Source organism: Podarcis bocagei (assembly GCF_964188305.1).
Source record: "Podarcis bocagei genome assembly, chromosome: 11".
Taxonomy (NCBI): domain Eukaryota; kingdom Metazoa; phylum Chordata; class Lepidosauria; order Squamata; family Lacertidae; genus Podarcis; species Podarcis bocagei.
In genome coordinates this window covers 4,122,854-4,135,017 of record NC_138136.1, presented here as the reverse complement: position 1 = coordinate 4,135,017, position 12,164 = coordinate 4,122,854, and the positions used below count along the sequence as shown (strand labels likewise).

Sequence of the window (12,164 nt, the reverse complement as noted above, 5' to 3'; positions counted from 1 at the left end):
TGCTCTTTCTTTCCTATCTCTGTATAGGATGCATACGAAATGGAATCTGCAGAAGCCTTTTCAAGTTATTACATCTCGCTTGCAAATATGCCTGCACTAAATACAATTTAAATTTAAAAGATGGTTTTAAGGAAAGGTTTTATTTGTGCCTGCATGAGCTTCTCAGAAAGACAGAGAGGAGAGATTGGGAAGTTTCGCAACTGGATACTCAGCATGCCATCTAAAGACAAGAATAGGTTAAAAAGGACACAGAGAGAAGATCAGTCACCACATGCTAAAACAAGTGCTATAAAATGTTGATGCTCTTTTACCGCAGTAAGGCCCTAGAGGGGGAGAATGCTAAAAAGGTGATCCAGATAAATGGTTTGAAGCAAGGAGTATTGAGTGCACCTAGGAATTCTGCCATGCTACTAGTAGTATGAATATAAATTTAGAACTGCAGGGTGCCTTCATGATAGCCACAGCCATACTTCCTCCCAGTCACACCCCTTCTTTAAGATTATATAAGAATGTAATTGTAGGCAATAATAATAATTAGGGATGCACTTAAATGATCAATGGAGGTCTCCATTTGTTGCCTTTCAGCTAGCTAGATCTACTATCTTCTATCATAGGCAAATGATTTGGAGTATGGCAATACTCAGAGTTATTTAAGTTGTGTTTACTTGTAGTTCCAATGCAAGAGTTGTTGAGCTTTTCTTTTGGCAAAGTTGTTGAAGGGTTAGGGTTAGGATTTTAGGAAAATCTCAAAAGTTTTTAACCTATTTTTTTCTAAAAATTCTGCCCAGACACCATTTTTGACAGGCAAATCCCAGCTATGTCCAGGAAATTCCAGACGTATGGCAGCCCTACCCTTAAAGGTTAGCTTTAGAGCAAACAGAACAGCTACTCCTCACTGTTCTTCCGATGTACTTTCTCAAGAGTGACCCTAGGAGCCAATCACCAGTGACTGACTCACCTCTTTTCACTCGGATTGGCTCCCATCGGCACAAAGAGTGAGAAGACTTCTCAGTGGCTAAAAAGCTTCCCTTTCATGTTGATTGGGTGGCCCTAGGACACTGGAGACAGGGATCTGCTGCAAAAATAGCAACAGGTCATCAAAGCCCCATAATCTTGGACCCCTACACTTTGGATTCTCCCACAAGTCCTACAACTGTCCCAAGCCCTCTTCAAACAGCATATCTACATGCAGAGATTGGGTGGAAGAGTTGGGTTTCTGTGTTTTTTTTACATAGTTTTACACTCATTGCACCTCTTCTATTCCACATATTCATCTGAAGGTGGGAACAGGAAAGCTTCATATGTACAACTCTCCGGAAAAAGCCTCACAGAAGGATATTCAGAGGTTCAGGTTGTAGGCAACCCCCTTCCCTGACACCACATTTTCACTGACTGTGGAAATAACCTCTGAGAAAAGAAACAAACCTGTTTCTGCCCAGAGTGCAGGCTGCCTCAGACCCTTTTACAGTGCAAAAACTGTACCTGCATTTTGCAAGTACCAAGCTGGCAGATTAGCAAACAAATGGTTGAGTAAGAGCACAGGAAGTTGGCAGGGGGTTGGACTAGATGACTCTCGGAGTCCCGTTCAGCTTTTCAGTTCCATGACTAAGGCATCACAGCTTCCTCCTGTTGGCCTTTATCCTGGGGTGGGTTCTCCCAGATACCAAAATATTGGCTTTCAGGAGTTTGCAACCCTGCTTGAAGATGTCTAAGCTTATCTACATTTGGAACTGTCTCTGTGTGATACTAATTGGGGTTTTTTAAAAACAAAACACAAAACAAACTCTGCTTGTAACCCCAGCAGTTTGAAAATGTGTTTTCTCGGGGTCGCCCTGCTCCCATTCATTCCCAAGGTCATAGATCCTCCTCAACATGTTCCTGCCAGGCTTTGTGAGCACAAAAATAATACAACTAGCAAAATGAAACGTCTTTGAACTTCTAATTATGTACCGTATAGCACAGCAAACCACCAAGAGTAATATACATCTTTCCAACTCTCCATCTGAGTTTGTCAATGTAGTCTTCAGATGGTATTTGGATGGTGACTGCCAATATCAGCACAAAACATCAAGCATAAAATGAACATTTCTCTTAACTCATGGTTTATTTTTGGCATTAATAAGCTTAAACATCACAGGAAAATTTGACCTATAATGGAATTGTAAAGGTTTTTTTTTTAAAAAAACAACAGTATTATAATATACTTCAGAGTTTTCAAAGTTGTAGGAAAAACAATAACTAAAGGATAAATTAGACATGACATGGAATATCCGTGATCAGATATCCTGATGTCTTTGATTAAAAGCAGCTGCACTGAGGTGGGGGTGGGATTTGGACTGAGCTTGTGGTACTTGGTTAGGGGTTCCCTCCCCATGTCATGACAACTTGGCCCTAAGTAAAAATATAAGCAGGCTCAGATTCCTGTTATAATTTTCATCCAGCAGTTGGAAGGAAAGGAATAAAGAGATGGCATAAACAGGTTACAGCCCAACAACATATGCTTCTCCTGCTGCTGTCGTATGAAGGTTGACATACTGTAGTCCAGGATAAAAAAATTCCTTCCAGTAGCATCAGATACGAAGAAGTGTGCATGCACACGAAAGCTCATACCAAGAACTAACTTAGTTGGTCTTTAAGGTGCTACTGGAAGGAATTTTTTTATTTTGACTATGGCAGACCAACACGGCTACCTATCTACTACTGTAGTCCAGGAGCAATTTTTATTAGACTGTAACATACCCATAACGAAATCCCATTTCACTCTTTAGAAGCCTCTGGAATCAGAGGTATCCTATATATCAGAGGTTCTAAAACCTTTTACCCCACAGGGCTCACATAATGACAACTGAGAATTACTGAGGCCTACCACTCACAAAAAACGATAGTTCAGGAGAAAAAACAGTCACAAAATGGTGGCAGAGGGAGGCAGCGTTTGGCATAATAGCAGCTAGTAACTATTGACATATTTTTTTACTGATCTCCAATCCATCTTTGGAAATTGTTAATTTCTTTGCTACAGTATTGCCACTGTGGCAAGGAGTTCCATAGCTCAGCTTTCATCAAGCTATGGGCATACATTTGCTCTGGAAGTATCATCACTCAGCCTAACCAGTTAAGTCAGAATTTGATGAACCACAGGCTTTAAGCAGAGAATGTTGTTTCTTTTATATTTTTCCCTTTCCTACCTGCCCCCATGCCCCTCAATGTATTTTTACCCATCTCTACTAATTTCTACTCACATTCTGTTGCACACTCAACTAATCCCTTTATCCATGTGTAAAAAAAAAAAAAAGGTAGAGACCCCTGACCATTAGGTCCAGTTGTGGCTGACTATGGGATCTCGCTTTATTGGCCGAGGGAGCCGGCGTACAGCTTCTGGGTCATGTGGCCAGCATGACTAAGCCGCTTCTGGCAAACCAGAGCAGTGCATGGAAATGCCATTGACCTTCCTGACGGAGTGGTACCCATTAATCTACTTGCACTTTGACGTGCTTTCGAACTGCTAGGTTGGCTGGAGCAGGGTCCGAGCAACAGGAGCTCACTTCATCACGGGGATTCGAACCGCCGACCTTCTGATCGGCAAGTTCTAGGCTCTGTGGTTTAACCCACAGCGCCACCCGCGTCCCATTCATCCATGTGTGCCCCCCCCCCGCAAATCAGTTTCTTTCATCCCTTCTCCCTGATCCCTTTATATTAACATGTTCCTCCTCTCTTATACCCTTTCTTTCTTTTCCCAGTTTATATATAATAAGATGTAAATAATAATGAGCACTGAGACACCACCTGAGGGCGGCCCAAGGCCCACTGAAGGGTCCCAGTCCACTCCTTGAGAAAACTCTGCTATGCATTACCTGTAGCAGCCCACCACAGTTTCAGATTTCAAGGATTTCCTATAGGCTCCTGATCCAGAAATACACTGAGTTTGGGAACTAAACATAGCTCATAGAGGAACAGAGTTGCCTAATAGACAATAATCCTACCAAATGATTTATGACCTAAAATCCAAAGGAGGAATGTTCCAGAAGTGGGGAAGGTGAGTTAGTTCCCTGAACTACCAGACTCTAGAGAAGTTCACACAAGCACAAAAACCTTTTTATTTTTGTGTCACCTGCTTTGATTTGTTAGCATAAACTGACTACCAACTAAAAGCACTGTGTATGAGGTGATGTTCAATGATAATAAAAGTCTATGGGGTCTGATTTGTGATCACTGCCCAGAAACAGTTGATACTGCAGTCATCGAGCAGAAGGCATGTGTGTATGAACCAGCCTTCACCGTGTGATGAAACAGCAGTTTTGGGGCCAATGCAAACAGTGGTCATTTTGGGAAATGATTCTATTGCTGTCCACACATTTTGTGCAAAATTACTGGTCAGAAATGAAAGAGCTAGTAGACCCCAGAAACTCAGAGACTCTCTTCCATCACCCCATCAAGATTGCTGCCACAAGCAGACCTTCAGCTCACACATCAACTGGGGAAAGAAATGACACTGTCTTAAGGAGGAAGTGAAGATATTGTTTATCAAGGCTGTTATTTGCCAAGGCTGTGCTGTGTTTCCCAACCAGTGGCCATATGGCCCCCTAGGGGCCCCAGGTTATTCCAAGGGGGCCACAGGTTAAAACTACATAAATGGGGGGCCACAGCAGGAGACTCAGAGGCTATAAAGTGAAGCGAGAAGTGAAGGGGGGGAAATCTCATTTTTCTAAAAATCCTGATTGGCTGACTATCTGCTTAGCAGGTAAGGGGGCATCCCACCAGGGCCTAGTGCTCCTTTTTGCCACGTACATTTTATTGGAGCAGTCCCGGTTTGTTTCTAGGGGAGGAGAGGGTGGTTGCTGAGGCTCCCGCTTTGACCAGTAAAGCCCGTGATACAGATCCCCAATGCCCAGTAAGTGTGGGGGTGGGGGGGCAGTGGGTAGGGCTGGGTGAGCCAGAGCTGCTGGTTGCCAGTGCTGGACCTGGTGGCAGCCTGGGCCTGACTCTGCAAGGCAAAGGGTGCAATCCACCCCAGCACCTAACCAAGCAGGGTCGCCTGCTGCTGCTGCTGCCTTGCATCTAGTAAGTAACTGTCTCCTCAGAAGAAAGCCGCAGTGAGTTCAGTGGGCCTTACTCCCAGGTAAGGGTGTGTGGGACTATAGTGTTTTATCTAGGCAGTTAGGGCTCCTCCAAATGACAAGATCTTTTTGCATCAGGTCAGTGAGGACCACTTGCTTTTTAAAGTTATCCCATATAAACAGAACGCCCTGTGCGCCTTTTGGACTATATGTGTAGGTTTCCCGCTCTGCGTCAAATAAGTGTTGTTTACTTTTTTATAATACATGGAAGATGGATCTCCCTCAGGAGGTTCTGGACTCTCCTTCCTTGGAGGTTTCTAAGCAGAGCTTGGATGGCCATCTGTCATGGACGCTTTAGCTGAGTTTCCTACATTGCAGGGGGTTGCACTAGGAAGATGGCCCCCGGGTCCCCTCCAGCTCCATGATTCTGTGTTTTTCAGCTTCAACAATATTCCATTATGTTCCTATCACTTTATGTAATTGTATTTTGTATAAATTATAAAAATTATAAATAAAACATGTTCTATTTACAAACAAAGCATTTAAATAACTACCTTTCTACTGCTAGGACGGAAAGGGGCATGGGCGTAGCCAAGATTTTTATTTTGTTGGGGGGGGGCAGAACCTCAGATTAGTATTGATTTGTATTTAGTTGGGGGGGGGGAGCTGCCCCCTGCCCCTCCTTGGTTATGTCCATGGGGGGGGCACAGGAAGAAAACAAGGTCAGAAGGAGGCCATAGTCAGAAAAAGGTTGGGAAACTCTACTGTACTGACTGAAAAGGCCCTGAGGACTTTATTAACCAAACAAATATATGTTATAGTCTTACTATTTGTTTGGCATTATTTGTTACTTTTGGATATTAAAAATTGTTAGATATATCACTTTACTACAGAACATGACCATGCTGCGTTATTTTTTAAAATGTATGCAGGAGTTGCTAACACCGTTGGCCTGTGGAAATATTTTGAGAAAGTTCTGTGGGTGCCAGTCACTAATTGTCTGTTGTGGGAGTGCGGCATAACACAACATAGCTGTTATGGGGCAAGATGACTGCTGAGGTGACAGCAGTTGGTTACAGGGATAGTAGCTTCCATTGCGCCCGCATCCAGCTCAACTCCAGGCCCTGTTCTCTATTTGAAGCTAAATTATCCTAGTATGTGCATGAAACAAATTAGCTTTTGTAAGCTGCCTAGGGAGGGCTCTGCCCTGAAGGGTGGCATATAAGAATAAAACAAAAAACAAATATATAAGTACATATTAAAGAAATAACTGAAAGTACAGAAGTAGAAACTTAAAGATTAAAAAATAAAACCTACCCAGGCTGCAGGAGAGGCACCCATCTGCACAAGGAATGCAATCTTCCGAGTGAAGTTCCTCTGCTTCACCTGCACATTGGGCAGTCCATGAAACAGTCAACATACACGGATTTCACTTCATGGGAGTCCAAACATGATTTCTCAGAGACTAACAGAAACTTGTAACATTGGTCTGTCAGCAGCACTCCCCCCCAAATATTCCATTGTCTGCTAATATCAGTATTAAGGAGATGGCAGGTGACCGTCAGGCACAAAGGTCTCAATAAATGTATGCCTGTGCACCATAAATATATCTATTTATCAGTATAAATTGCCTGGAAATGTTCTCATGTCCACTTTTTAAACTTGTGACAGGGGCCTTTGGTGGCCAATAATGGCTTAAACATTGAGAACCACTGGCCTACCTCACAGGGTGGTACACTTCTCTTTATGCGTTAAACGACACATGGGAGAGTTCTCCACATGGAGGAGCTCCATAGGCACAAGAGACATCCCCTTCATCACACTGCTTTGAGTGTGAAGACTGAAGCCTCTTGTGTTGGAGCTCTTCTGGGCTGTGTGTGCAGAGGGGAGTTGTGTAATATCAGGGTTGGGCTCTGCTTGCCCTTCTGCTCATGCTGCTGCTTGTTTTGTTCTAGCACTGATGCTGATTAGCTTCGACATACTTTACCTGGGATACCACTGGGAAATAATTTTGCATCAACCTCTTTCAGTATAATCTAGGGCTGGGTCACTCTGGAGTCTTACACCCAAGTAAAGTGTAGTTGCTTTACCTCCAATCATGGGCGTAGCTAGGCTTTTTGTTAGGTGGGCAAAACCTCGGTTAGTTAAGTATTTATATTGATTTAGGGGAGGCAGTTGCCGCCTGCCCTCGGCTTGGCCTTGCGCATGCCTCCTATGTTAGAGTCCTAATGGTGAAGCTTGTTTAGTTTTATTGTGAAAACAAAGCTTTTACACGTTAACAGTGCACTGTTGCAACTACCCCACTAACATTTTATTTTATTTCATCGTTGTGCCAGATGCAGTATAGAGCACAGATGTGTCAAGCTGTCTGGACAGAGGGCATATTATTAGACAGGCAAGTTTCTAATCCCAGAACAAAATGGTTTTCATAGCAAAAAAACTTATGTACATTTCAAGTTCATCAAACCTGAAATAAAAACAAAACTCTGCTCATGTCCTTCAGCATATGATGGCATACAAGAGTATTCAGAGTAAATTTGATTATCATTTTGCACGAACCAAAAGGGTTTTATTTGTATTTTCAGCACCAAGCGACAGTAACCGACGTTGTTGCTGTTTAGGGAAATGAGCAAGGCACTAATGTAATGGTTTTGCTCTTCACCAGAGGTCAGATTGTTTTAACAATATATGGTGGATGTGAAGTGCAAATGCAGGCAAGCTCCAGGCTTGGGGGAGATGACTTCCAGTCAGAGGTCTTGTACAAGCATGGCAGTGTTGAACATAAATGCGTATAGCTTATAAACATTGATGAGTTTGCTGTTGTGGGTCAAGTCAGTCTCTATTTTAAATTCAGACCCTATTTAACTGCAACCCCAATGAGCAATTTACATGTCTCTCCAGAAGTCAGTCTGTGGCTGCAGTGGAGCTAACTCTGAGGCCAGCCTTAGAAGGGTCACCCAACAAGGTCAACTATTTCCCTCCCTGAAGAGAGGGTTAAGACTTTGTGCGTTTAATGTATTGACCTCTTTGGCTTTTTGTCTATTGATTTTAAATAAACATATCCACAGAGACCAGAGAGCTGAAATGCTTTCAGAAAATCTGTCTATTTGAAAAAACTGGAGATTGGATAAAGAAATTCACTCTGCATCATTGCATCTTCATCAGAGACATTTTCATCAGAGCAAGACAATCATTTTTGTAAATTGTTGTTAAAGCGTCCCAAAGAGGTCAGCTTGTGCTTCTGTAGGGGGACCTAATACTGGCATGAGATTCTTCTCTGCCATCCAGCAAGGCAGCTCCATGCTTGCCACTGCGCAGTGGCTACTATAGGGCAGGTGTTCTGGGAGAAAAACTCTGGCAATCAGGAACCAGCTTATGGGCACCACATGGCCTATACTTGCATCCCCTCCAACAATCCTCCAATGAAAATAGGGACATCCCAATTCATAATGATAATTTTACTATTTATACCCTACATATCTTACAGGGCTGCCCCAGCCACTCTGGTCAGCTTCCAACATATATAAAACATAATAAAACATTAAACATTAAAAAAGCTTCCCTATACACGATAGCCTGGGAATTGTCCTGCATGTCTTCCACCATTAGGTGGAGTGAAACTGAGAAATGATCACTTTCAAATCAGGGTATGACCTCCATACAGTGGCGGAGCTTCATGCTCTGGCACCGGGGGTTGGAGAGCAGGCGGGGGCGGGGATGGTGCATGTCCTGGGGTGGTGCACCACCCGCAGGGATGTGGCACACGTCCTGTGGAGGCGTGGTGCCCAGCGTGGGCGAGAGGGCAGCCGCGATGGCACCCCACTGGGATTGCACTGCCAGGGGTGGTGCGCTCCCCCCGCACTCCTCTTTCTCCGCCAGTGCCTCCATATTCTTTATGTGTAGGAGAAGCTCCTCAGAGACAATGATGTACTCAATGGCACTCATCCTGATTCCAGACAAGAAGGTGAACTCAGCTGGCTGGTCCTTAGCAAGGGTACTATTTAGAATGTAGAGGCTTAGTTTGAAAGACATTTGTGCTAGGCAGAGACCCACAGAGTCTGACATTTGGTCTTATTTGGCTCGAGTTGTAAGTGGGCCTTCAGCCTCCAGATCTGGTGGGGCATGGCCAAACTGTATGTATAAAGTTTGGTCATTTGACCCTAGTCTGGCATTTAGGTCCCCTCCCAGTACAACCATTGCGTTCGGATTTTGCAGTGTAAGGTCTGCAGCATATCCTTCCAGCTCACCCTATTGGGCTCTGATCTCCGATTTCTCATGCATTGGGAGCATGTAGGCATTTCTAATTAACAGCGCCTTCTCGTTAAGGTAGGTCTTCAGTGAAGGGAGGGGCCTTGGTGTGGAGTCAATGTTGCTAGAAATAAGGATCCCCAGCCTTTTGCTCTGCCATGCCTCTTCCCTGGTTCAGCTCCCGAAGTAAAGGAGAGGTACCCATTTAATGATATGTCATCCCTGGTCCAGGTTTCCTGTACCAGTAAGATGTGATGTTGTGATAGAAAGTCAGTGAAACAGGCATTCCTGGTAGATGAAGCCCATCCAGCCACATTTCTGGTTAAGAGGGTAACCTTTTGCTGGCCTGTTGGCTGTCAATCCCTCTTTCCCTCACGAGGTGGTTGGGGCTGTTAATTCCACCCATGCCTTTGGAAGTATTAAAGAGGCATGCGCTGCAATGCGGGGGTCATTGGCCAGCAAGGAGCCAGCTTCATAAGCAGGGACATCATTTGTCCTGTTCTGTCAGAGATGCAATGGGAATAACTGGTCCTCCTGCTTGTGCCTCAGTAAGTTCCTGAGTCTTGGAGGTCCGTATGTAGCCTGGGGACTGTTGTGTGGCTTCAGCTGTCTGTCAGCAGCATGATATTTCTTGGTTTCCTTAAAGGTTATTAGCTTAGGGGTAGCGGGGTTGCCAAGCTGCTGCTCCTCTTCTTTGGTGTTGCTTGAGAGAATATCTGGCTGATGTACATGTAGCCTTCTTTGTGGTGAGGAGAAGTTGGATGTATTTAATGGGTGTGTTTCCAACTCCTGTGTCCTTGCATCTGGAGTTGAGATTACAGGCTTAATGTTTGCTAATCTCCTCTTCAGATCAGAGAGTTCCAAGGATTTCTCGTCCTTCTTGGTGCTGTTAATGTTTTTATTACTATTTGTTTTGGTTTTGGTTTCCTCCACAGGGTATGTTACTCTACTGATGATCAGCTCTCTCTTTCTTCCCTGTATTCTTTTCAGTGCTTGTTAAAAACATTTTTGTTTAGACAAGCCTATTCAGATGTCTAGAAAGTTAACGTGAGTCTTAATTTGTTCTAGTCTGCTGCTATTTTAACTTTTAAAATGTCTTAAATTGTTATTTTTTCTTAGTGATAATTTTATTGTTTTATCATTTTTGTAAACCGCTTTGAAGGTTTCTTTTTTAAAAAACAATCAAGCAGTGTATAAATCTTATAAAAAAATTAAGCTGTAATTACTATTACTGGTGTGTGTGGAGGTGGGAGGATATTGGCAACCAGCTGTTTGGCTGGTGCCAGTGTGCCTTGATGTGGAATTGTCTCCCTTGGGAGGTTGTGGACTCTCCTTCCTTGGAGGTTTCTGAGCAGAGGTTGGTCATGGATGCTTTAGCTGAGATTCCTGCATTGTAGGGGGCTGGACTAGATGACCCTGAAGGTCCCTTCCAGCTCTGCAATTATGGAATCAAGGAGAACATACTGAGTGTTTGGCCTTAAGTGTGTTAATGTGCTGTTGTCAGAAGTTTTACCTTTTCTACATTTTTGCTTCTGGCAGCTATTACCAGCCAGGTAGTATCCATCAAAGCATCTTTCGCACATGGTTTGATCAGGGCACACTTCACAGTGCTCAACGCACGGCAGGCAGGTGTTCTCCTCCTCTGAAGAATAGTGGCCCAGAGGGCAGCTTTCTCTGCATTCTCCCAGGTACAGGAAGCGTGTGTTGCCTTTCTTATCTGTAAGGCAGAAAGCAAGACAAAGCAGAACAAAAGACACTAGGAGAATTGTTCATCAAAAACAAACAAATCAACCCCAAACCTTCCTGTTTGTATTAAAAGATCATTTTGATCTGGGGAACTGATTAGTGGGAGCATTTGTGGCTGAGCCACCAGAACAGTTAATTGAGGTTTGGAGTTGCTGCTGCCCCTTCTCTTACATTTACCTGTCTGCTTAGAAATGGAAAGGTTTCCCATTAACAATAACTGAACCTTTTTCTTTCAGAAACTCATTCTGAAGCCCATTATTTTCTCTGAAAGCCTGAAGTGCTTTATTAAATTAATGCAGGGAAATCTTCAGGAAAAGCAATGACTGGAAAATAAAGGTTCCCTGAAGTTGCTCACACAGTAACCCAGGATACAAGCCCCATTGATACTCAGAAGTATTCTGGGGGTGCATTCATACTGCCATGTAAAGCATTGCTTGTTTCCCATGAGCTGTCTGGCTTGTTCAAACCTCTTGTCAAACTAGCTGGATTTATGACAATGAGAACTGGCCTGTTAATTTTGTTGAAAATAAATACCTAGATGTATCAACAAATGTTTAGAATTGCATCTACCTCTGCATGCTTGTCTGGTGGGAGGATGTTTCACTGTTTTCATTATGAACCTTTTAACCTAAAGACACAGACTTAATGCAACTTGATTGAGTGTTTTCCAAGTCAATCCAAAAGGCAACCTGTGTTCAATCACCTTGTTTTTCCCCTAGCTGAGAATACAGTCTTAAGAGCTGCTATCCTTGATATCAGGACGACTAAATGGGTTATCTGCCACAACACACACACACACACACACACACACACACACACGAAAGAGAGAGAAAGAGGCTGTTCTGTAGAGTGGCCAGTTATGCATCACCAAAGAGAGGAAATGCATGTTGAAAAAGAAAAAAAAGAGGACCAAAGAAGGCACAGGCTGGCATAAAATTTACATTTGCACCAGAAGAACCTACTGGAAAGAATTAGGAGGAAAGAGGCCACTTTGGGAACATTCAGAGGAACCATAACAGTAATGTTTGATATTAACTGAATTTGGTTCCCCCCCCCTTTCTCCTTTTTTTCTTTTTATGTTGAATAATTTCTGCAGAGAGGAGTATATTGTGAAAT

At 43.4% G+C, this 12,164-nt stretch overlaps 1 protein-coding gene across 1 annotated transcript in view; it reads right to left on the bottom strand.

The window, feature by feature from the left end:
* Positions 1-12,164, bottom strand: part of LOC308597505 (proprotein convertase subtilisin/kexin type 5-like) — a gene marked incomplete at its 5' end in the record, with an annotated part of 63,231 nt that overhangs the window by 37,329 nt on the left and 13,738 nt on the right. Inside the window, 2 exons of the mRNA XM_081213336.1 lie at positions 6,372-6,440; positions 10,816-11,019. Coding sequence (XP_081069462.1) covers positions 6,372-6,440; positions 10,816-11,019 — 273 coding nt within the window. The remainder of the gene's footprint in view (positions 1-6,371; positions 6,441-10,815; positions 11,020-12,164) is intronic.